General features: G+C 43.2%; 1 protein-coding gene across 6 annotated transcripts; it reads left to right on the top strand.

Annotated features, from left to right (window-relative positions):
• Positions 1-8,822: 8,822 nt before the first annotated feature.
• Positions 8,823-25,409, top strand: U2AF1 (U2 small nuclear RNA auxiliary factor 1). 6 transcript variants are annotated; one of them, XM_088068428.1, is made up of 9 exons: positions 8,829-8,951; positions 9,770-10,294; positions 11,316-11,403; positions 15,079-15,145; positions 18,403-18,452; positions 19,046-19,144; positions 20,303-20,436; positions 20,694-20,786; positions 22,405-25,409. In XM_088068428.1, exons 5-9 carry the CDS (start codon positions 18,423-18,425, stop codon positions 22,544-22,546), a joined length of 498 nt encoding a protein of 165 aa, XP_087924554.1. In that variant the 5' UTR covers positions 8,829-8,951; positions 9,770-10,294; positions 11,316-11,403; positions 15,079-15,145; positions 18,403-18,422; the 3' UTR covers positions 22,547-25,409. The 6 variants fall into 6 exon arrangements, with proteins under 6 accessions (XP_005526580.2, XP_005526581.2, XP_087924554.1 ...); XM_005526523.3 differs by lacking the exon at positions 9,770-10,294 and having other exon boundaries at positions 8,823-8,951; XM_005526524.3 differs by lacking the exons at positions 9,770-10,294; positions 15,079-15,145 and adding an exon at positions 14,194-14,260 and having other exon boundaries at positions 8,823-8,951.
• Positions 25,410-25,966: the final 557 nt, after the last annotated feature.

Raw genomic sequence — 25,966 nt, 5'->3', positions numbered from 1 at the left:
ACTGCTCAGCTTCCCATCCCCTGTAAATGTGCTGAGGGTGAGCTGGATCCACTGTCTGTGTCACTGGGGCAGCCAGGCAAGAGCCCCGGGGCTGAGGCAGAGCCCTGAGGGACACCCCTCGTCCCCGGCCTGCAGCCGGACATGGAGCCACTGCCCACAACTCCCTGGCTGCATCCAGTCAAGATCCACTTCAAGGTGGTGAACAACCTGGTTACACACCACAGATGCCACTTCCTTCACAAGAACTTCTTTTACACTGGGCTTCCAAAAACTGTAGTTAATGCATGCACTTCTTGGGCCAGCAACTGTTCAATTTTTTTTAATAATGTCTAATGTTCCGTGTCAGGTGAGGGTACAGCCAGACACTTCCAGCCCCTGGTTAACAACATCTTCCCTAGAGGTGTGTCAGGCCCATGGAGAGATCCCAGTCAGGGGCAAGGACTCAGGTGGACCCTGGGAGCCCCTTGCTGCAGGCTCCCTCCAGTCTAACTGCATCTTCAGCGCTTTTATCTCTTGTTTTGTTAAGGACAGTAAAAAAACAAAATTCAGGCCCTTTTTGGGGTAGATGAGACCCGGAAAAATCACTGGGACCTGTGAGACCAGCTCACTGAGATTGCAGCACCACAGTTCTAAAGTCCCCTGACCTCTGTGGGGTGATCCTGGCCCCCCTTTGGAATCTCTCTGGGATCAGGTTGGAGGGTGTCTGCAGTCTGGGAGCTGGGGGGAGCGAGGTGTGGGCAGCTGAGGTGAGGGACCCCCAGGTCCCTTGGCAGCTGCCAGCCCAGAGCCAGCAGCTGCCCAGCCTCCTCCACAGGGTCCCTGGGGAGGCTTTTGGCCATTCAGTACAAGAGGCAAAACAGGCCAGAGACCTGAAATCAGCAGTGCACATCTGAGCCCAGCGAGTGCCAGGGGCTGCAGGAAAGCTGCTCCAGGTGCAGTGGTAAAAAAACCTTTCAGCAGCATTAATGAATGCCCAGGGAGACTGTTTAATTTGGGCTAAATGGTTGAGCTGTGTCTTCAGCTGCCTTGCCCTAGCACAGTTCAGGTTTCTTTGTGACACTGTCACCTTCCAGCTCTCTCATACCAACAAAGTTAACAGGAACTAGTGCTCTTGCTTGTGGTTGTTTCAAACAGATTTTAATCTTGTGGGAAAACTGCTGTCTAGTATTACTCCAGCATTCATTATTGCTCTGCTCTGAAATCTAGCTCCACAGCTGAGCTCCTGGGAAACTCCCTTTGTCTTTTGCTAATGGAGAGTAAAGTAGATCCTTCCCAGGACCCAGGTTGTGCAAAACCCAAAGAAGATTTCAGCAGCCATCCAGTGTTGCATGGGTTTCCTGTAACAGATTTACACCCCAAGTGTCACTTCCTGAGCTGGTGTTACTTCAGCTAGAGCTGCTTCACAGTGCAGCATTCACCAGTGCTGTGAATATTATCAGTCTTGGGCCCTGCTCTGCAAAAACATACTTCTTCACTTCTTGCTAAGCTCCAGGGAAACGCTTTAAGACTATATAGCTTAGCAACAACATCGACTTATTTTTTTTTTTTTCCCCTATGCCTCATTGTTTCCTCAGTCAGGTGGCAGCAAAATCTGTTGTTGCAGTGACTGCCCTGAAATTAAGAGCTAAAACAACAATGGGAAGAATTCACATGAGGCACCGCAGCTCCTGAGCTGCGTCAGAGGCAGCAGCTTTGATGCCTGTGCTTCCACAGGGCTGACTAAACAGATCGATTAGATCTGCATCAGCCATCCTGCGATATAATTGGAAAATAGTATTTTCACAGGATTAGAGCTCTCCTTGCTTTGAAAATAAGCAGCTTGATTTCTGGTAAAATTTTCCAAGGCACCGCTGAGGTGCAGAGAGCAGAGCCTGACTTCAGCTCAGGTCATCAGCAGCTTACCTGGCTCTAGAGGGTGATGCTGGCAGTGCAGAAATGAGCTTGGGCTCAGGCTTCACCTCAGAACCCTTCTGAACCTGTTTGCTGGCAGGTTTCCACTCCTTTTGCAGGTGTAACTCCTCCTCTGCCTCTTCACCTGTGGTCACTAAGGCCACAAACACAGCCCCATGTTTATCTGCTGTGCATGTTGTACATCTGTGTGTTCACATCAGACAGGGACTGTCTGAGCAGCACTGACCCCCACCAGCACTGGCCACCACTGCTCACACTGGGAATGATTTGTGCTGTCAGGAAAATTAATCCACAAACACCAGAGCTTTATGTCCAAAAAGGAGACAAAGGAGTCCTTTATTCAAATAAAGGGAGAGGCCATGGGGAATTCCCCTGGGGTCTCCCAGATTTTTGGAGGACACAGCCTCCTTTTTATCCTGATTTCCCGGCTGCGTGTCCCTCTCTGTTTCCCCGTTGTCTGAGGTACTTGAGAGGTACAGATTTCCCAGAATGCCTGATACCTAAGATTCCCCTCTAATATATAACCCTCCCTCTTAATTTTTAATTCATAGGAAATTATGGTGTTTCCCCATTGTCTCTTTCATCTTTCAATATCCAATTTCATTTATCAGCAAACATACAGTTTGTTTGCAAAGGCAAATAATCTTTTTTTCCATTCATCAATCAGTGGAATCTTTCCCATTGTTTCTTTTATCTCTCAGTGCCAGTTTTATCTACCAGCAGATCCACAGCTTGTTGGTAAAGACAAACCCATCATTCCTCTCAGTGTGAAGGCAGGATGAGCACACCACAGCACGGATACCTGGACAGTGCAGCTGTGCAGGGCAGAGGGAAGCCCTGGGAGCTGAGCTGAGCCCCATGGCAAATCTGCAGTCTCCTTGCCCATTTCTGGCTCCCTGGGGAGGCAGGAGGAGTTCCAAGCAGTGTCCATGGAGCTCAGTGGCTTCCAAAGGGGCTACTGGGTGTCTCAGGATGCTGCTGGGAGCCAGGAGAGCAGGGCTCACACACCACAGCCGCTCTTATCCAGGCACTCCACACAAAGCAAGTGTTATAAATGAAATAGAGCCAAATTTATCAATAATCATTTTATTGAAAAATTTGTAAACTTTGTTATGGAAACAATCACAATCATTGTCAGTGTCGAGCCCGGGATCGACACTGGGTGAACTCTGAATCAGCTTCTGTTGCACTGATTCCCCTGATTTAAAGTTCACATTTGTTCTTTGGAGGAGTGGGTTTTTATACAGTTTCTGCAGCTTGAGGCTGTACAGTTTTTTCTCTTAGGGTTTGTTGCATATTCATATTTACTGTAGGTTTGTTAACTAGATTTTCGAGAAGGGAGGAAATGTTTGAGTGGCTTTACAGGAACTGGGTATTGAAATGCATGGTCCCGAGAATCAGATCAGTTCGGTATCAGGTGAAAATCACTGAGTCGTTAGTACGCTGATCTTCCTTGGGTGGGTCTTGTTCTCTTTGGTGCCATTCTGTTCTTTTGCAAATTACTCTTCTCTGGCTCTTGGCTGTCCTGTTGCAACTTCTTGCTATGCGCATGTGTTTGATACTTGTGACTAGTTTTTATTTCTTCTTACTGCTTATATACATATACAATGAAACACGAATTATACAACCATATATTACACAAGGGACTCCTGTTTTCACCCCAAGGGGATTCCCATTCCCTCTCAGGGCCTCTCTGTAACCATCCCACTTCTCTGTCTGCACCAGGAGATGTCACCCCACAACTCAGGCTGGTCTGGGAATGCTCTCTAAGGGCTGCCATGCCAGCAGCTTTTCCCAAGTTATCCCTCCCTCTCCCCTTGAGTGAATCCCACACCTGGGTCCCCTCACAAGCATCTTCTGTTCCCCCAGGATCCCCCAGAGCTCCAAGATGACACAGCAGGCCCCCCTGGCATCGCCCAGAGTCTGTACTGAGGGGAATGCAGGCAGCACAACCCCTGGCACCTTGTTTCACATGCCAGCAAGAGAGATGGAGGCATAAAATTCCTTGTGGGATGCACATTCCGGGGGTCCCTGCTGCTCAGAGGGTTCTCGGTGGGGACAGGGCAGCAGCAGCTGCACTGGGGAGAGTCCACACTGCAGAAACCATCAGGCTGAAGCAAATATCCTGCTTCTGGGGGTCACTCACAACCCTGCTCTGGGCTCTGCTGTCCCCTCAATGCCCATCCCGAGCATCTCATGCCAACAGCAGGGTCCCGGTGGGAAACGCTGCCCTGGGTAAAGCCCAGCTCAGCTCCTGCCGAGGATTTGCAGCACTGCGGGCTCCGAGCCCTTCCAGCCAGATGCCACCGGAGGGAGCCTCAGGAAAGGGAATGGAAACTCCTGCATGGGTCTGGAACGGGAGCTTCCACCGCCGGCCATGATTTGCTGTGGGGCTGATGGAAAGCAGCACCTCTGCTGTCAGGAGGGGCCCTCCACACACCTCAGGCCGCTTCTTTACTAAACCACAGGGCAGAGCGATGCAGAAAAGCTTCAGAGCCCCCCTGGAGTAGCTGAGTACCGGAGCCACAGCCTCTTCACCTGCACTTCCTACCCTGGCCCGGCCCAGGACATCTCCCAGTGGATTTGGGGGAGGCTTGTCTGAGCCGGGGGAGCAGCAATGAGCCTGTTGTGGGTGTATTGTGCCTTGCCTTTCTGCAGGCTGTTATGACTGGGCTCTTTCCCTAAACAAAGAATTTTCTGTATATTTCAGGATAAGTCTGGCACGAACCCTTTTTTTGTGAAAGTGGAGTTATGAGCAGAGTTCAACTGCAGACAGCAAAGGGACTGTGCAGGATGTTTATCTCCCTTTCCTACAACAACTTTCTCTGATACCCCCGCTCTGGTTCTCTGTCAGAAACACCTGCTATTTTTAGATGTAATATTTGCTGATAAAAAAGCTCCACTGTGAGGGTACAGTCCCATGACTGCCTTGAGCTGGACAACTTGGCTGCTACAGAAAGGGAGAAGCCTTCTGTCTTTCTCTTTCTACCCCATCCTTCCTGATGTCCCTCCCTCCTCCTGCTGTGCGCTCCCATCTGTGCAGTGCAGCTTCATTTCCCTGCCCTGATTGCAAGAGAAAATTATTCACCTTATTAACTTGGACATTTGAGCCAGTCACAATGCAGCCAGGCAAGTGTGGGAGATGGAACAAAATAAGAGCTGGGAGGGGTGGAGGGAAAGCTGCCCCTTGCACCCGGGCTGAGCTCATGTGAGCCAAGGTCCTGCTGCACCAGGAAACCACAACCAAATGGAGACAGGCTGAAAACAAACAAAATTATGGGATGGGCATAGCAGATCTGCAAGATGCTTTGCAAAGAGCTTACATGGGCTCAGGGGGCACTGGACAAGTCATTGGTGGAGAGATGAAATAAGATATTTCCACCAAACTCTCTCCTTTCAATGCCTTGGTGTCCTCGTGGTCCTCAAAGTACCCAAGGGCAGCAAGAAAGCAATACCAGGAGAATTTTTCAAAGAGTACTCAGAAAGGTCAAAAGGCATCAGCTGCTCCTACAAAATGCTTCATCCAAACTGCCCACGACAGCCCAGAGAGGAATTTCCCTCAAAGGAGCAGCTGGGTTTGCCTATGAGACGGACTTTGATTATTTTCCAGTGAATCCTCTTGGCCCTCGGAGTGTGGAGATGGATCAGGGACAGCCCTGGAGCAGCACTTCAGAAGGCTGGGAGAGGAGGTCTGAGACAGGAGAGCCAGGATTGCACTCACAGGGGCAGACAGTGAAAGCTGAAGAAAAGAGGTTTTTCTTCTTTTCATGGCAAATAGGGATGCCATCCCCCCATGGCCACAGCACAGTGACACTGCCCAGTTGCCCACATTTGAACAAAGCACAGGGATCTGCAGAGGGAGAGGCCAAGGGATGGGGTTCACCTTGAAAAAACACCTACATGGTTTTAGAGCTCTCCTGCCAGGCTGGTATCGCTACAGTCTCTACTGACATCTTCTCTTCTGGGCCAGGCTAGCACATATCCTAAACGAAACTTGGAATTCCTGCCTAGCAAGGGGGGCTGGAGGGCTACAGGGACGCAGAAGAAAGGGAGAAAACAAGTGATTTACACCCAGGTAAGGAGAGTGTTAACAATGGGGGGAAAAAAAAAACAACAAAAAACAAGAAGTGGTTCTAGAGGAGCCAGAAGTGAAGCTGCAGCTGTGGGAACCAGATGTTCCTTGTGCACTGAGGCATGAAGGAGGGGAGGCCACTACTGAGTGCAGAATATTCCCCTTTCTGTCCCCTGCCAAGGCACTCCACCCTCACTGCCAGCTAAGAGGTCCTGCTGCCTGTTGTGTGAGCAAGGAGACTGCATCTGCAGCCTGGTGAACCCTCCATCTGAACCAACAAGGCTATCCCTAAATTCTTACCCTGATTCTGCTCATCTCCTGTCCACCTTGATGTCTGGAAATTCCCTGCTCTCTATGTCTCCTCTGTAAAGTGGGGAGGATGGCATTTTTGGTTCGTCTCTTGCCTGGGCAAGGAGAGAGGGCTTTTTACAAACAGCAACTGCCATAATGATGGCCTTGACCCCAGACTGCACAGCAGCTTGCTGGATGAAAGTTTAATCACATCAAATATTGTGCTGAACTTAAAAGCCCTGCAACTTTATTCATTTTCCTGGTTTGCAATTGTAAAGCTCTAACAGCAACAGATAATAAATCAGCAGTTCCTAATCAGGGGTTGGATCTCAAAGCCTCTCCAAGGAAAAGCTTCCCTAAGACACACAAATCCCTCAGCCACGCTGTGCAGTGTCTGCACTGCACTCCAAGGCTCTGACTCAGCGTTTCCTCTCCTTTTCCCTTCCACACATCAAACCCCACGGACTGCCCTTGGTGCCAGGCTGGTCCAAAGCACCTTCAGTCACAGCATCTGAGCAGTGCCCTCACAGCAGTGGCAGGGTCAGGGCTCAGCTGAGGGTGGCCTGGGCACCTCAGACAGGGTCTGTCCCCCTGTGCTTGGTGGCAGAGTCCTTCACACCAGCACATGGTGACCCAAGAGATGAAACAAAGCCACAGCCACTCCTCCCCCAGACCCATATGGAAGCTACGGCTCCAAAGCCCTCACCATTCTCTCTGCTCTGCTGTGCAGACTTCCCTGGGTTGCTATAATTAAGGATCTTATCAAAGATCTGCTTATATAACCATGGTGATTAGTGAAGTATAGGCATGCAAGTAGATTAGATGAGGTTGCCAGCTACAGCTCTGTTCTAATGTACATGGGCTGCCTTCTCAGATTAATTTTTTGACATTACATCTTAAATTGGTTCTTTTTCCTCACAGTTGTGCCTTGTTCCAAGAGGTGTCAAGCAGAGCTGGCAAAATTGTTCAAAGGGCTTGCTGGCTGTGGGTCAGTAATTATCTCTGCATATGCACTGTTAGCAAAATCCCTTTAACCTGAGAAACCAAGTCCTGTGCACTGGCCTGGAACTCCAGGTACCTCTTTAGCACATAGTTCTAAGCACTGGCAAAAAGAAAATGCTATTTTCCAGTGAATACTTTAAGTACTTCATGTACTGGCCCCCTGGATGAGTTTCTGTGATTGTTTTAATATTTTTTTCTGTATCCATGCACTGCTTTCTTTTGCTTCACAATTATTTTTTTTTCTGCCTTTCCTCCTAGTTCTGCCTCTCAAAACCAGCTGCTTCCCTCCTTATTTTTCCTCTCAGCCCTTTTATCTCCAAACCAGATCTGGGTGTCACCATTTTGTCCTGGGTTGATACCCAGTGATGACAGTGTGTCTTGAGGCAGAGCAAAACAGAGGAGGGGTTGTGGCAGCACTTAACTCAATAGATCTGAACAATTTGGGGCAGGGAATAACCTGTAGCAAATCATTAACCTGAGATTTATAGACAGGTATTAAAAAAAAAAAAAAAGGAAACATGGAAAAAGACTGGCTGCTGCTACCATGCCAGGCAGAGATCCCCTCCCCTGACTCACACCGCCACACAACCCAGCGTGTTTCAAATACTGGAAACGTGTTTTGATTGCCCAGTAAAAATGTATTTTGACATATTTCAGCTGACGGCTTTAACAAAAACATTGGAGTAAAAATTAGTGCAGGTTTGTTGGAAGGAGCAGGGAGCAGGTGAGCTTCACATCCCTAAAGAGCACAGAAAGAACGTGGCAGGACATGGAGCAATGTCAGGAGGACTGTCCCTGTCCTGAGAGAGGTCACAGCTCAAACCACATCAGGAACTGCAGGAGCTGTCGGGTTGGATGGGGCTTGGAGTGGAACCTGGTCTAGAGAAAGGTGTCCTTGCCCATGGCAGGGGCTTGGAACAGATTATCTTTAAGGTTCCTTCCATCCCAAACTATTCCACAGTTCTGTGAACGGTCCAACTGGAGCTGTGAGCTCTTGTAGTGTATTTGTTAGTGCTTCAGGGAAGTGCAAAGCACCTGAGATGAATTTCACTTGTCTCACACCGAGTTCTCAATCTTGTTTTCTGAATCAGCAGAACGAGCAAGTTTATTTCCTCATGTGGTTTTCTGTGATATACCATATTGGAATCTTCCACATGCATTGCTACTCCATTGCAAAATTTTCAGTTCACTGGCTTCAGACTTGCAACTTTTGGCCCATGAAACCTCCCAAAACAACGATCAGAAAAAATTTGGTTTTACTCTCCACTGTGCTTCTAACTCAAAAGTGCATTTTACCATTTTTTAATTTATTTCTTTTAAATTGAAACCCTTTCAGAACGTGCACGCCCGCCTTCGACCGAATCCCTTTATTCCAGCATTTGGAAGCCACGGGCCCCCGAACAGCTCCGTCCCCTCAGACCCCGCCGGGGGCGGGACTCGAACCCGCGCCCTTCAGGTTCCGCCCTCCGGCCCCGCCCCGCCGCCCCTGAGCGGGCGCCGCGGCGACCCCGCGTGGGGCGCGCGCCCCGCCTCCTCTTCCCCCCGCTTCCCTCAGCGCGGCGTTTCCGGCGCGGTCGCAGTGACGCGGCGGCGGCGCCGGGGCGGTCCGGCGGGCGGGCGGGCGGTGGGAGATGGCGGAGTACCTGGCCTCCATCTTCGGCACCGAGAAGGACAAGTGAGTGGCCCCATTCCCCCGCTTCCCGCGCCGATCCCGCGGCTCCGGTACCCCCGGGAGGGAGGGGGGAAGCTCGAGGGGAGGCCGGACGCCCGTAAGCGGGTTGCGCGGGGACGCGGCCTGTTCCGATCGCGGCGGTCAGCCCTGCCTCCCTTCTCCCTGCCCCTCCTTCCCTGCGGGGGGACCCCCGGCCCGTTTCGCCCATTTCTTCCACTACCGCCTCGGGGGAGCCGCACGGGACCACGTCTCCCGCCTTTCCCATCCCGCTGGAACGCGGCGGGAAGAGGGAAGCGAGAGGCGGCCGCGCTCCCCGTCCCCCCCCCTCCCCTCCCCCCCCGTCATTGCCTCCATCAGGCCCTTCCCCTCCCCCCCACCCCAGGAGCGGGCGCCCGGCGGCGCGTGGGTCTCGCGCGTTCCCGCGCGCGCGCCCGGTGGCCCCGCCCACGCGCCCCCCCTTCCCCCCCTCCCGGGCCGGGGCCGTTCTCGGGCACTCCCTCCCCCACTTCTTCCTCCTCCTTCTCTTCCTCCTCTCCCACCCCTTCCCTTCCCTCCCCTCCCTCGGCCGCCATGAGGGTGTGCCCGCGCCTCGTGGCGCCCTGCCGCCCTCCCCCGTCCTCCCTCCGCCCTCCCCCCTTCCCCCCGCGGCTGCGCCTTCCTGTCGGGGCCGCTGGGTGCCGGAGCTTCCCGCCGCCTCCTGCCAGAAAGCGCCTCCTCCTCCTCCTGTTCCCCTTTTGTTCGTGTCCCTGAGCCTCGCAGCAGCCTGAGAGCTCCCGCTCTGCTGCAAGGACAGCGACTGGTTATTTCTCCCCCCTCCCCAGGGTGCGGAGGATTTCCCCGACTGCTGCATCCTGATCCTACAGGCTTCTGCCTGCAGCCTTCCACGCGTCCGGGAACGCCTCTAGTTTCTCTGGTTGTTGGAAGCACACACACAAAACCCTCCTAACGAAAATTTGGTCACCATCGGCCTGACCAAACCGGCGTGTTTTTCCACTCGTAAAAATGAAAAGGGGGCATCGATGTGCTGCTGGACTAAATTACTCTTGTCAGCCCCTGGCCGTGGGGCTTCTGCTCTGCTCTGTAGTGCTGCCATTCCAGGAAAGCAGTGTCGGCAGCCTCTCTTTTGAGCTCTGTTACTGTAGCATCCTTTCACACAAAGGAGATACATAGGAATTTAATGCATTGCAGTTTCAGAGTTTTAATCAGGCATGAAATTCCTGTGCAGCTCTTGTTTTCTGTTAAAAAAGCAAACGGAACCTTCCAGAAGGTGCTGAAGTTGGAGGCACTATTGGAAATTTTGTAGTTAGGTATTTCTTTTTGTTTCAGGTTAGAGTTCAGAAAAGACAGTAAGTATTTTATAATGCTAAGTGTTTGTTTTCAAAAACATAATGAAGAGTGAGCATGTTGCAATTTTACACTAGAATGCTTTGCTAGAGATCAGATGTGCTTTAGTACTTTAATAATTCTCCCCTCCGTGAGTTCATGTTGGTTACACAGGATTGTGGAAAAGAATTGGTGTTAAATATGGGAATAATAATTTTTCTTCCAGGAGAATTCTAATATTTCACTTACCCATATATAGCCCATAATAGTTTTCTTGCCCTTCAGAATTTTGCATTTCCCTGTCAAGGTAACTAAACTCCTTGTGGTTTTCTTTGATCATTCTACGTGAGTTACACCTTTTTGTGGGAGTTTCAGTAGCATTTCTAAACCCGGATCATTCAAGAAAAGCTTGTGGTTTAAAACAAAAAGCAGCTTACTCTTAAAATCATTAATTATATTAATGGAAATGGCTTAACTTAATGAATTTATTTTGCTTATGTGTATTCTTTCTGTAACGTGATTTTCTCTTCCCTGAATTATTTCGGTTACTGTGTTGGTCGCAGCCTGAGTTACCCTTAGAGTATAACTTAAACAGGTGGTTTATAAAACATGAGAGAGGTGCAACTGTGTCAGTTTTAAAGCAGATTTTATTGCCTGGACCGGGGCTGCATCAACTCAGCCACAGAGCTCCCAGGGTAAATTTTCAGACCATTTTTCTCGTTATTTTCCATCCTATCTCACCCACTGAAACTGATGTAAAGACAAGAATGGAGAAATGGAAGAGTAAAACAGAGATCGCTTCTGTGCGGTGGATCATGAAACCACTTTGGGGGAAATTGGTCAGACACTGGCTGTAAATTAGGGGTAAAAGGAATGAATATGGACAGGTTTGTTGGAATGCTTTCCTGTATAGTTTTGATGTGGTTTTTTTTTTTCTGTGTTACTTCTCCACATCAAGATAAAGACATTTAGGGCATATGCTTTATTGCAAATTAATGTTTTCTGTGCCAGTATGTAACTACCTTATTAATTTTTTTCTTGCAGAGTCAACTGCTCATTTTATTTCAAAATTGGAGCATGTCGCCATGGAGACAGATGTTCTCGGTTGCACAACAAACCAACATTTAGCCAGGTTTGTTTCCCCTTTTTTCTTTTTCTTGTGGAAGTATATTCTGGCTTCTTTAAAACATAGATTCTCAGATACGAGTGAATAATTACCAAGCTCCAGATTAACTAGTTCAGTTTTAGCCCCAGTTTATCTGGGTCTTTGCTTTTTTGGGGGTATTCCATTTACTTCTCCCAGCATTTCTAATTATCTCCTGTCACCCTTAATGGCTGCAGGAAGCGATCCTGTTGTAAGCTTGCCTGTAGTAGAGACCAACCAGTGCTAACTTTCAGGTGAGTGTGCCTTCTCAGTGGTGTTCAGGCACTTAAACCATCCCAGAGTTTTTAAATCACAGAAAATGGCAGCACATTCCACCTGTCCCAAAGGTGGGAACCTCAATCTTTTATACATATAATAGAAGAAAATTAATTAATGAATAGAAGTGACTCATCTGTCATTACATTTGCTCTCTGACCCAGGCTCTTAAGCTTCAAGAGTAACTTGTGTACTTCTTTGACTGTGGAAGAAATGGTTTATTGAAAACAACTTGCCTGGTTGCTAAGGGTGAATTGTCAATTGGCATGACAGATTGATTATTTAATCTTTGGCTCAGTGAATATTGTTTAGAGACATGATGTGTGACTGCATGTCTGCCAGAGATAAAAACAAATTTGAAAAGGTGCAGGGAGTGACAGGGTTTTCATTATTGTTATTATGAGCTGTACAGTATTCACAAATTACATTCCTGGAGAAACATATGTTTTTCACTCTTTCTATCAATGCTGATTGTCAAGGTACACACATGAATTTCTTTGGGAGTTTTGTTCATGAGCAATAGTGCCTTTGAAAGTTACTGCATTTTTAACTACAGCAGCTTCAACTGCAGTGGTTTTAACTAGAGAGAAAAAGTTCATAAAACAGAAGAGTCTTCTGCAAAGTTCATTTAATCTGCTTAGGAGCCAAGTTGATGGGAAATGTGGGCTGATGTTGGTTTGGGAGTACAATCAATATGATGGGTTCATAGCTATGATCAAGTTAAACTGGGAGTGGGCAGGGGGACTTCTAGGGGAGAATGTCAAGGTTACTGGCGGATAAGGACTTCTGATACTTAAGCAAGAAAAAACACTCTTTGCTCCTGGGATTTTAAATTTTTTTAATGCAGATACTGTATTTCAAAAGAGTATTGTCCATTTTCAAAACTATCCCACGTTGCTGACCTACATGGAACACAAGTTGAAGTGCAGTTGGTTATTTAGAGACCTAAATTCAGGTCATTGGCTACAAAAAAATATTTCTAAAGCAGACAGCTTCCACAGTAGTTGTCTTTCAAGTTAGAAAACCTGAAAAACTTAACAAAAAAAACTAACAAAAAAAACCTATGACCCTTACATCTTTTTTTTAATCAGTAAAAGTTTGTGTAAAACTAGAGTTTTCTGTCAGAGCAGCCTTTAGCTTTGCTTTAGACGCTGATTAGCAACACCAGCTGAAGTCGGTCAGCAGGGCACATCCCATTCATCCAGGGATGTCTGGGACTGCACAGCCTTGTATCTGGCAGCTGTGCTGTGACATCTCCCAGGTCCTGGCAGTGTGTGGGGTCTGCAGAAACCTTTATTTGTGTGCAGGTTGACAATCAGCAGTGATAGAAAATAGAGCGGAGATCTTGCAGAGGGGAAGTTACTGGCACAATGTGCAGCTCTTGCTGGTGCAGCTACTTCACAGAAGAGCTGTGTTAGGAAAGGTCACACAATCCATGGTGATCAAATTACCCCCAGTCAGCAGAAACACCCTAAGGAGATGCCCCTTTCTGGCACTCTCTAGTTTTAGGCTAAAGCATAGATAGTTGAAACCTGGGCCATGGAAGCACAAAGCTTTGGTTGGTATGGCTGGACCCTAAATAAAACAAGTGTGTGATTTTAAATGTGATGTTAAAACTATTTTTTTACATGTTAAATAGATAGTGTATGTAGGTGTGACATTGCTGGTCCTGTGACTTCTTTAAGCTCTGAATTCTTTTTGTGACTAATAATAATAATAATAATGTCTAAGCTAAAGTTATTTGGGGATTGCCATTCTTACTGACTAACATTGAGCTTGTATTTTAAGTAATCAAATCTCAATTTTTGAGCTACTTACAGTGATATGGACGTTTGGAATTTTTTTGTAATTAGTTTACTAACTTAAACATGGTTTGTTTTTTCAGACAACTTGATTTTAAGAAGAACGGTACAAATGTAAGGTTTCAAGTCTGCCTGGGCTAATTCTTCAAGTAAAAAGCAGAAGGGCTAAAAGGATATTGTCCTTGTTTGAAGGATCGGAAACATGTGAACCTATGATGCTATTATATTATTTAAACAGAAATTCCACCAAGAAAATCCTGATGCACAAAACGAGATGTAGCAGTTGCCTAAAGGCCTTATGGTCTGGTGTAGCATTTTGGACACTGTGGCATTATATATTACATGCTGTGCACATAACACTTATTTTTTCCCCCCCTAGACTTGCAGTAGTGAATCTGGTCTCGAAAGTTTAGGCATCTCTAGAATACCTCGTGTGACTTTTTAGGTTACTGGGCCTCACACCTCCCATTTTGAGGATAGCTGTTGAGATAAACGCAGCTCTTTCTTGGTGGTTAATTAAAACTGTTTTCATAATATGATGGTCTGGATGCAGTTTTGGAAGATACTCTGCAAATACAAAAGGAAGTCTTAAGGATAAAATATGACTTTTAGCTGTTTGCAAACAAGTTGTCTCTTTGCAATTGTCTATTATATGCACAGCAGCCAGTAGAATTCCCCTTTTTATTTTTTTTCCCCGCAGACCATCTTGATTCAAAACATCTATCGTAACCCCCAAAACAGTGCACAGACGGCTGACGGCTCACACTGTAAGTCCCACAGTTGGAGAAATTTTTTTAAAGAATGGTGTTAAAGAGCCCACTCCTAATTATGAGAAAATAATGTTGGCTTCTGAGCTGCTGACATAAAGCTGTTGCAAACAGGACAAGTGACGGAACTCTTCTTGCGCACAGATCAAGAATTTGTGGAATGTGTGCAACTCTGAATGCAGAAAGGACTGCACAAATTGGACTTGATGCAGATTCCCTTTTGTGTTGCAAAGTGAAACTTGGTTACTTGGTAACACTGCATTCCTTTGAAAAGGTTAAGCTGCAGACATTTTTCAAATTCTTGATTTAACACCCAAAAAAAAAAAAATAAAAAAAAAATAGGTCTATATGTGATGTACGGTAAGTCCCAAAACTGGGTTTTCTTTCATCTTAACTTTTTTAGGAAAATGGAGATTTCATGTTATGCTCTAATTATTGTATTACTTCCTTTCCTGGGATTTTGCTGCTAAGAAGCCATTCAGTAATAACAAATTAAAATTATTATGCTTGTAATGTGACTGCTGTGTTTATATACCACCTATTTTCAGAGCTGTCTGAAATCATGCAAAACCCCTCTACAGTAATACTGGTGAATGGAGTGAAATTAAGAATACAATAATGGAGTATCATGAGATCTCTATTACTTTACAGTGTTAGGTTGATGTAGAAAGGTCACCAGCTAAGTGCAAGTTCTCCTGCTTGGGAGAGAATAACCACCTCTCTTTCAGCACAGACTCGGCTAAAGCGACCCTAAAGGAAACCAGTTTCTTGTTAAAATTATTTTCCATAATATAAAGTTGTTGCGTTTTGTATTTCAGACCATTGCCCTCTTGAACATTTACCGTAACCCTCAAAACTCTTCCCAGTCTGCTGACGGTTTGCGCTGTAAGTTCATACAAGTTCCTTCACTGGTTCCCTGGGCTTGATTGTCAGAGCTCAGTGTCGACTTAAGCTGGTCTGCCATTTTAGTTTAACAGATCAAACTGACCACATTTCCTTACATGTGTTCAAAAAAAAACACAAACAAAAAATAAACCCAACAAACTTTGTCCCACTACCTTCCTCCCTGCTCCCAAAACTATGAGGGGAATCTGAATACCAAATACTAAATCAAAAAGGGTTGAAATTGTACTTCCCCTGTGAAGCGGTGTTGGTTGCACTGCTTTCTTCTGTCACCTCCCTGCCAGTTGCCTGCATCCTAGGAATGGTTTTCTGTATGTCTTGTGCCATCCATTAGGTTCTACTGTCGAAAAGAGCAGGACAGTGAGACATTGACTTCATCCAGAACAAATGTCCTGCTCTGTAAATGTTAAGAGAACTTTAACTGAAACTTTTCAGACTGCATGCGTAAATTTGTCCTAGGTTAATGCAGCTTCCATTCAGGGAATGTACTTTGGAAGAACACACCATGACTGACTAACCCCTTCTGCAGCTGTCCTTTTTGGATGGGTGCATGTTTAAAATTCTTTCCATGCTTTGAAAATTCAAATTCCAATGCCATTTGGCATATTTACCTAAGACAAGTATTTTTATTAAAGTACTTTTGAGGAGGGGAAGGCATTTGGGTATGGTCATGAAGTAATTTAATGACTCCTCCTGAGACACAAATGGGCATAAGCAAACACATCTCCTGTGAGACTGGCAGCACTTAATGCCCAGGATTGTTGATCGGCGATTAACTGATTTATCATTGTAATTGAATCATCACTATTAGAGTAAGATTTAAAAAAAAAAAAGAATTTGTAGAACTAAAAAAGGGTCGGTGTTCTTTTCTAACTAATATTTATTGTTGAAGTGAGTATTGACTGTGTGGTAATAAAGCTTTGTTTGGCTACTTTTTTTTTTTTTTTTTTTTTTGACTGTTGGTTTATAGACTAGTTCAGATTAGTTACCAGCATCTGATTAGAAGTGCTTTGTGAATCAGCCACTAACTTGAAAGTCAACACTGTCTCTCTTGCTTCTAAAAGGAATAATGGCTCGATTATGCAATTTGTGTTTTTGTCACACGATCAAGCTGGACATGTAAATGAGCTGTGTCATTTTGTTGAGATGCTTGACCAGTTCCATTGGTTTGTAGGCTCTCTCCTTGCAGATGCTTAGTAGTTAACGCTGTTTCAGTAGACCAAAACATTTCCAGCTGGGTGTTTCTGCTCTGTCCCTGAACTCTCAATGCGCTGGTAACTAATTTGCACAGAGTTACAGCAGTTTGGTCTGTGGAGCTGTTTAGATTTACAGCTGCAAGAGTCCTGTACAGATCCTCCAGTGCTGTAAATGCTGGTATCCAACTCTAGTTTGTCATGACAAGCAAGTAGCTGTGTGCCAGAGCCTGACTGTACCTCCTGGGGTAGAGCTGGAGCTCTGCAAGCAGTAGGTTTGCTGAAACTCCTGGCTCCTTGGTTTTTGATATTTGTCCCTATTAAATATTGCATGTATTTTAAATGGATAACTTGGGTAGCTATTTAATGCCTTGTCATTGTTGCTTAACTGTCTTCCTTTCTATTGCCGTCGTAGAGGATTAACCTTAGTTTGGAACAGCAATAGTTTTCCTGAGTATTTGAATTAGTAATTGGGCTTCTCATGGTTCAGATACCAGTAGCCCTGGAAAATGGATGTTTGTAAAGCCTGTGCATATGTATGCTTCCCACTTTAGAAGGTCATTGAAATAGTCATTAACTAACTGTTGCCTGTGATCTCCTAATAGGACCAAAAAAAGGTTTTAACATTTGTCCCTCTGGTAAAAAGTAGTTATTCCCACTGAGGCTCACAGAGGCTGCTGTCTGATACCTTTAAAAACAAAACCAAAAAATCCTTAGGTGTTAGTAAGCTGTTATCAGTGGTGTTGGCAAAACCTTGGGAGTATAGTTAAGTATTAAACTGCCTGGAATTACTGGTTTAATGTTTGATATTCCTTAATTTGCTATAACCATGGAGGAGAAGAAATTTCTTAAAAGCAAACATATCTCAAATGCAGAAATGTTGTTAGCCTAAACTATAAACCAAATGCCCCTTAGCCTCTAAGGAGGAGGTGAGCTGGGTGGAAGAACAGGAACAGAGAGTGTGGCTGGTTAATATTAGAACCTTTGAAGAAAAACATATAGTTTGTCCAAGTGGTAATACTAGCCAAAAATTTTTTCATAATAGCCTGAAAATGAATAAACTCAGCTTTATTGGCTCAGTTTCTTGTCTTTCACATTCTGTGAATTAAAACAATCTGGTTTGTAATTTTAAACACTAGCATATTTTTCTAGCATAAAATGCAGGGTTTGTTGTAAAACTGCTTCTCTTGATCCTAATAAACCACTTAACTGCTGAAGAGCTGATCTAATGGCTTTAATGTATACAAGCTTTTTTCAAGTGCTGTAGACTGGAAGAAATAAATGAAACTCATTTTTATACTTCTAATGCTTTGAAAAAAATAAGCCACACTTATATTGGGTTTTGTAGCAGCAGGCAAGCAGCACTCATTTATGAAGTCCAGCTTACAGCATGAAAATAATCTTGATTTGAGGCTGGCTTGTCTTGCACTGAAAGGTGTTTTGCAGGACTACAGAAAAATGAAGTGACACTCAAACTAGAAAATGGTGCTCTTTTGCAAAGAATTGAGGGCACAGAAAAGTGTGTCATTTCAGTAATTGTTTTCAGCAAATTTAAAAAAAGATTCTGGGCTATTTTACATCGTGAGCTCTCAAATTCTAGTGGATATGCTGGAGAAGTGGCCATAAATTTCTGCCTTTAGGAAGAGGAATATAATAAATTGTTAATATTTTAAGGTATGGAATTGTAACAAAGCACTTGCCTTCTGTTTAGGTAAAATTGTTGGTAGTTAGAGAGTGGGACTGTACATTAAATTTTAAGTGATATTTCAAAGTAATTCTTTTCCCCTTTAAATTTGTGGCATACAAGCTTGGCTCTGATTAAAACTTGCTTTGATTTGATCATATCAATGTAATGTTTTGACAGATATTTTGGGGACTCAAAGCTCTTCACAGATCCTTATTTTGCAATATTCCTGTTAGTTAGCTCCATGCTATATGATGTCTCTTATGCTCCAGACGGCCTCTCTAGATTGTTTTGTAGTTTGATCAAAATCTCCTATTCCTTATTGGCAGGCTCTAATCGATCTGACTCTTTGACTTTTGCAGGTGCTGTGAGCGATGTTGAGATGCAGGAACATTATGATGAGTTCTTTGAGGTATGTAAAGGTGCATTGCAATGTCACTGGATTTGTCACCACAGATAAGTTAAATAGATGTAGTGGATAGCACAATTCGATGGATTGAGGGGAAAAAACCACTTATTTCCTCAGGTGTTCATTTAAAGCATACAGCTTTGTATTAAATATTTCCTGATGTAACCATTGGTTTGTTTGGCCTTAATTTTACTGCTTGAAATAGACTTTGTTTAACATCAGCAGCTTAAGTAATGTAGCATTTTGATTGTATAATCTCATTTTTTTCTAAATTTAAAGTATTCTTAATTATTTATATGGAAACAAGTACCTGAAGCTAGCATCAGGGTTTCTGTGTTGTGTTTTCAGTGCATTCTGTGTATTCTGTATATGCTGTGCGTGTTTTCCATAGGTTTTTATTGTATATTGGTAGTGCTGTGCTTACAGATGGCCAAGCAAGTACTAACTTTAAACCAAAAAATGTAAAAAAGAAAATCAAGTGGTCTCGCTTTTTTCCAAGGAAGGTTTTTTTTTAATACTTAATTAGAGCTAGATGCAATGTTTCTGTGCTTACAAATAATGTGCTGCAAACTTCTGCTGGGTTGCTTTGTGCTTAGGAGGTCTTCACAGAAATGGAGGAGAAATACGGCGAAGTTGAGGAGATGAACGTTTGTGATAACCTTGGAGATCATTTAGTTGGAAATGTATACGTAAAGGTAGGACAAAGAGATGCTCATGTAATCAGGAGGGGGGTGATATTTATTGATTTAGAATTTTAAAAGCTACTGTGTGATTGTAGATTTTATTTTGCTAGGAGAACTCTTCAGTGTATAAGCTCCTCTCCAACTTCACAGTTTAAAGTAGAGTAAAAATGTTAAAGGAATCCAAAATAAATTTTAATGAATTTTGAGAAAATTTCTTGATAGTTCAAATTATGTAATTTTCAGAAAGACTTACACTTTGATTTTCTTTTACATAAACTATCACTGTTGCTGGACTGTTCAGTTTGGCAGGATTAATTTGGGATCTGTTTTAGTATCATGCTGCCCTTTAAGCACATCAGTATGAGATAGGTTTATATGCCACAGATGCATTAATTTTCCAACTTTTTAGTTAAACACAATATCTGTGACCAAGTTGGATTTGGCAGTAGCTGGGTGGTTCAAGGTGCAAACAGGAGCACTTAGGTTTAACCTTTAAAAGTCATTGGTTTCTCTTGAATAACAAGTACAGAGTTGTCACCTGCAGAAATTTTACTGTGTTCACAGTGTGGAGGTGGTGTGAAAGAGTTCCTTTGAATATTTTGGCTGTATGTTGCCTCAGCTAGAAAGTATTTTCACACCTGAAATTCTTGACTGTAGGTCATAATCAGAAAAAAACACTGTTTTAAAAAAAATCAGCTGTGAAAAGGAATTTCAAATTTAAGTTTTACATTCATCGTAAAACAGGATCTGATTTTTGTAAATTCTCATTTAAATTAATGTTATCTCCAGTTTTTATATAAATTTCTCTTAAATTTTTGAAAAAATGCATTACATCAGGACTTGGTATTTCAGAAAGTGTTTATAAGCATTCTCTTGGTTTAAAGCTATACTAAGAAAATACAATATCTTCGTATCTTCTATTGACTAACTTTCCCACTTGAAAGACTAAACAGAGCATAATGAAGAGGAGAATCAATGTTTTGATTAGCCCTTGAGTCCCAGCTAATGAAAAGCTGGCATATTTACCCTTAATTTGATGGAATGTCCAAGAAATCTCGGGTAGCTTCTTGGTTTCATTACTAGCCCTGAGCCTCAGATATCACACAACTGATTTGATAGGAATCTTCTCTGTTCCAGTTGCTTCACTGAAAATGCTAATTGTACTTTCAGTTCCGCCGTGAAGAAGATGCAGAGAAGGCGGTGATCGACCTGAACAATCGCTGGTTTAATGGGCAGCCCATCCATGCCGAGCTCTCCCCTGTGACTGACTTCAGAGAGGCCTGTTGCCGTCAATACGAGATGGGGTAAAGCAGGGGCTTCCTCTTGCCTCCACAGCTGGGAGGTGTTTGCACAGCAGGGAGGGTGCTTGGGGGTGGATTTTACGTGGCTGAGTGCAGGAAGAAAACAGGTACCAGTAGTGTGCAGGACCTGCAGTGAACCCTCCTGACTTCTGCCATCTTTTGGGGATTTTCACCTAGAAGTGAGGTGTTAGAGGTCAGCAGAGGTTAGCAGATAGTGTCGAGCTGGAAGTTCTAACTGTGCCTCTTGAATTCTGTTTCAGAGAGTGTACACGAGGAGGTTTCTGCAACTTTATGCATTTGAAGCCCATTTCTCGAGAGTTAAGGCGCGAGTTGTATGGCCGGCGTCGTAAAAAGTAAGTTTGTTGTTAAACACTACTAAAACAAGTGATTTAAGAATCAGTTGCTGAAAAATCTGAAGGCAAATCTTTAAACTTGTGCAAAATCCTCTTGCTTTATCTGACACACTTCTGGCACATGCCAGAGGGCATCAAGTGGCCAGTTTAGAATAAGGGACTAGGGCTCTAAAAATGCAGTGCTTCTTGCTCTGCAGCACTGGGGATTCTGAATGTGTGGAAGGCTCAAGGAGAAGACTCAGAGTTACTGAGTACGTAGGCCCTACCTGTTCAGATCTCCAAACTGTAAAGTGTACAAGATGGATGTATTTGGGAGAAGTTGCTTTATGCTTCTTGGCCTTTGTTAGATGCAGACTACCTTGCCAGTGGGTATTTTGGCAGCTTTCAGCATTATGTGCAGTCAGGCATATCTATAGATCAAACTCAGGACCCAACCTTACTTGCTTTTAACTGTTAATGGTGAAATGTTGCAATCTGTATTCATTTCTTACTGTTAATACCAGCCAGTCATTGTATGGAGCTCGCTTTTAGCTTTACAGTGTGTCCCTTCTTGATGGGAATTCCCAGTAGGAGAAAGAAGTGATTTTGCTTAATGGAAAAAAAAATTGATAAATACATTTTATTATATATTAAATTATTCATTTAGTGAGGTACCTTGTACAAAGGCTTTTACCACTGCTTGTTACTATGGTGGTTCACTTGGAACTGGATCCAATCTGCTTGCATTTAAGACCTTGCTATTTGGGATAGGCATATAAAATTTTTGATCTTGCTTATATATAGAGTGTGATTTTTGTAGATTTCTATCAGTCAGAAGGAGCCTGGTATTGTGAATGTGTTTTTTCTATAAACATCTCTTAATTGGCAGTGTTTCAGAATCTGTGAGGATGAATTTAACTTTGAAAAACACAGATTGTGCTGCTTAGCCACACGTATTTGTGGCTAAGTAAATTTTTCAGATATTTGAATGCTTTATGAAAAGACCAAGTGTGCTTTTTATATTAACCTTTTGGTCACTGTTACAAATCTGGAACTCCCAGAATCAGTAACTCTGATTGATAGTAGCTGTGGTAGCAGTATGTTCTGTCTGGGTGGTTTTAGCTCCCTTCCTGAATTTATCAACTTAAGAGCCAGGGAAGAAGATTTGCCAGTGCTGATGTCCTGAGGAGGGGGTAGAAATCATGTAGAGGGAACAGCAAGAGAGAATAGGGTTGTAATTGCTAATTTATGCAATTGATTGAATATGGGTGGACTTAGAAGCAGCTGTAGGCTTTCAGTGTGTGTTGCTAAGAGCTATTCCTGTCTGCCAAAGCAGGTGTCCCCTTCTCCTGCTTTATATAACAGCGCTGTAGCTGTTCCTTCCCTTAGGGTTTGCACATCCATTGGAACAGATGACTGCAGGGAACAGCCAATTCTTGTACCTGTTTGTGCTGACTCCCCAGTATGAAATTTGGGCAGTTTATAAATACACTGGGTTTGCAGCCCAAGTGCCAATTAACCAATCCTTCTAATGACATGCTGCCTTTCTTCTCCCTCATCACTCCCATTCTTAATTACGTGTTCCGCTGTGTGGTGCTGCCTGGGATGAAAGAATAAAATGTCCAAACTTTCTTTGAAGGCATAGATCCAGGTCGAGGTCCCGTGAACGCCGGTCTAGATCCAGAGATCGCGGCCGTGGCGGTGGAGGAGGAGGAGGAGGAGGAGGCCGTGAGCGTGACAGGAGGCGGTCAAGAGATCGTGAACGATCCGGTCGATTCTGAGCCATGCCATTTTTACTGTATGTCTGCTAGAAAGTGTTGTAGTTTGACCAAACAAGTTCATAATGACATTTTTTTTAAAGATGGGCTTCTGAATAAAAAATTTGTAGTGATACAGTATTCTTTGTGTAACTTGTTTCTTGTGGGGGGAGTCTTTTTAACTGTCATTCCTCTATCTTGACAAATACCTGGATTAAGTCTGCCTGAGGGAAAGGTGGTAAATGTATTGGAGGAGCGCCAGTTTTGGTTTGGGTTTTTTTTTTATTTTATTCGGGTATAATTTGAACTGTTGATGAAAATGTGTGTGTATATAATATAAAATATTATATACATAGTAAAAATAATATACTGCTTAAGAAACAGTTACTCACATAAGTTTCCCTTTTCTGCTAATGCTGTCTGCTTACTTAGGTTAGTTTAGGCACATTTAAGAGGAAGGCTGTGCGAAATGCATTTATTTACTGAGTAGAAACGCTTAGTTACAAAAATGTATGTTTGTTTGTTACCAGAAGTCTGTGCTCTGTCTATCAATGTGACTGTGGCATTTACAATAAATCCAATTTCTTGGTGTAAAATCTAAAGCCTATTTTCTAAGCACTCCGGAGTAGTTGAGTTGCTACTCCTGGCTGCCTATTTTCTAAGCACTCTGGCATAGTTGAGTGGCTGCTCCTGGATGTGCCAGAGTTCATAGTTCAGGTTTTTATAATTCTTGACTAAATTCCTTTCTTTAGCTGGAAAGAAAGTTGCCTAGTGCAGTGTGGAAAAAATATTTTTATTGCAATGATTCATAATAGGCAGGTGAGGGTTTTGTGAAAAAAAAAACACCAAAATTAAGCTCCATGCAGCATGATAGAGAAGTGCTGTTGAAGGAAATGCAAGGTCCTAAATACAAGGATCAATTTTCTTAACAGATTTTTTTTTTCTAAGCTATGCTCTCTCACCTGTCATTTATTGAAAAGCATTTTGTTAGCATTCAAGGTCATAGAAAACTAATTGGATGCTAGTGGAAAATAAATCTTTTTTCCACCTTTCTGATGGTCTGGAGTGTGGTGAAAGCTAATGGACAGATGGCAGTTCCTTCACAAATACTTTTTTTTTTTCTTTTGAGCTTGAATTGCACAATCACTGAATATCATAGGTTGTGTCCCAAAGTGTTAAAGCTCCAGTGGAAATGTTGGAATATCCTGAGAGACAGTTTGTACAATGGTTGACTTGCAGTTTCACCTCATTCGTGTCTGCTTTTATTCAAACTGTAAAGTAGCAAGAACTTTGGGTCATCAATCATATTTCTGCAAAGTAGAACTTTATTACACAAAGCTACGCAATAAAACACAGCTTTCCAGTTGGGGAGAGAGTTTGCTAGAGCTTCCTTAGTTCTGAGCCAGATAACTTCCTAAATGATAAATCTGTTCCTTGGTGATTCTTCTAAAAAAAATGGAAATAGGATACGGATGCATCACATAGTCAGATGATTAACAAACCAGCTTCTTTCTGCCTCTTAAGTATAAAACTTATACTTAAGTATAAAAGTTCCATTTTTCTCTGGAACTTAAAATGAGTTTTTCTAAATTAATCTGCTTTGCTTCTTAAACTAAATTCTTTCACCAGTTCAATTTTAAATTTTTTTGTTCCCACTGGATGGTTTGGCCAACCAGACTTTGGAACTTGGTGTGCCAGGACCCTTTTTGAAGAAATATTACTCAAGCAGTGAAGCCCATCTTCCACATGATGTTTTGTTGTAAGTACATAAATGATGCTTTACTGGAAGAAATTGAGCAGTGCCTGGCATTAAATTGAGCTGAAATGTATTTCTTCTGGGCATTAGGAATTTCACATTGATAATTTAGTTCTTAGAGTTTACAGGATATTTTATCCAGTTCCATATTTCTCTTAAATGAGATTCAGGATTATTGGTGAGCTAATTTCAATCTCAAACTACAAAAGGTGAGGATAGTTTTTGTTTTTTAAACAGTATCTAATACAATGTGGATACTATTTAAAAGGTTTAAGATTTGCTCTATAAAGCTAGTTTAAAAGTTAGTTGTTCTATAAAGTTGGTTTAAACCAAGTACAAATGTGTCCCTGTAATGGCTTTAAATGGATCTAAATCCTGTTTCACTGCAGGTATATTTTTGCATGAACAGACAGTGGAAGGTTGCTTTTTGTCTCTCCACCAATACAATTTTACTTAAGAAAGCATTCTAGAATTCTACCAAATGTATAATTTTATGATCTGATTGCACAGCTGCCCAGAAATTCCCCATGTAACTGGAATATGTCAGAATGGGCACTGAAAGCAGCGGATTTTACTGGATACTCTAATGGGTGCCTAGTGACAGCATTCAGCATATAAACTAAGCTCATGACATATCTTGTTAGGTTCACCTTTTGGGATTGTGCTACCAGTAAAATTCATCAAATTTGAAATTTAAACTGCACCAACATTTAACATGGTTAAACATTTACACCTCATAGACCCAAGTGTTGGCTCACCAATACAAACCAAGTGGAAATCCTACCTCCCCCTTCCCTTGTTGCCCACAATGTCTTTAAGATTTGTTTTTTCCTCCCTCCTCCTCAAGGTTCCTAATTCTCAAATATTTCATTGTTGACTCTTTTGTTGAACAGTGGATCATAATCTATGGAATTCCTTTACCTCAAATAAGTGACAGCATACAGGATTTTCTGAAATCTGAGTCAATTAGGTTGAAACTGTTAATCCCAAGTGGCTTTCTCTTCTTTGTATTTGGCTCTTATTCTGTGAAAATGCTGCTTGTCCATGAATATGATGTATGTTGAGACTGTAAAACCAAATGGAGAAAACTTGTTCAAAATAAAGCCTTTTTTTATAAGAATCTGACAAAAATTATCCCTTTCCTTTAGATTGGATGCCGCTCTCTAAATATCTGATGAGGACACAGACTAGAGTTTCAAATTCTTAGCTCTTAAGCTATTTTTTGAGCAGTTCTTTGCCTTCTGTTTTTCAGAGCTGGTGAAGCATGTCTTCAGCTAAAATAACCCCAGCCTCTCCATATTTACAAGATCAAGTTGAATTTTAAGAGTGCAACTTGGGGTTAGGAGTTGGGGGGGTTGGTTTGGGTTCTTTTAATTTAAATTTTAATAAATTTGGTAAGGTTAGGAGGAACATGCAAATTTCTGTTGTGGTGGTCTGCAGAGGACAAGAAAGCTCATTTTTACAGGAGTAATGTGCTTAAATGAAAAAATAGGTTATCAAAGGGGGTCATGACTTTTTAAAGATGATTCCTCCTGGTGTTGTGCCATGCAGGCTGCAAAATTTTGGGTGTTGTACATCAGCACCTTAAACTGCATCTGTTGTCTTTAATATGTTAAAAGTGAAACTGTTTTCATAGCAGCTGGGGAGGGTGTGGGTAAATAATTTAATTCTCCAGACACTACTACACT

The sequence above is a fragment of the Pseudopodoces humilis genome, chromosome 2 (assembly GCF_049639895.1).
Source record: "Pseudopodoces humilis isolate 2021_Gansu_Grassland_sample_001 chromosome 2, ASM4963989v1, whole genome shotgun sequence".
Lineage (NCBI taxonomy): Eukaryota > Metazoa > Chordata > Aves > Passeriformes > Paridae > Pseudopodoces > Pseudopodoces humilis.
The sequence above is the reverse complement of the archived record's forward strand: the minus strand, read 5'-3'. Positions and strand labels throughout refer to the sequence as shown.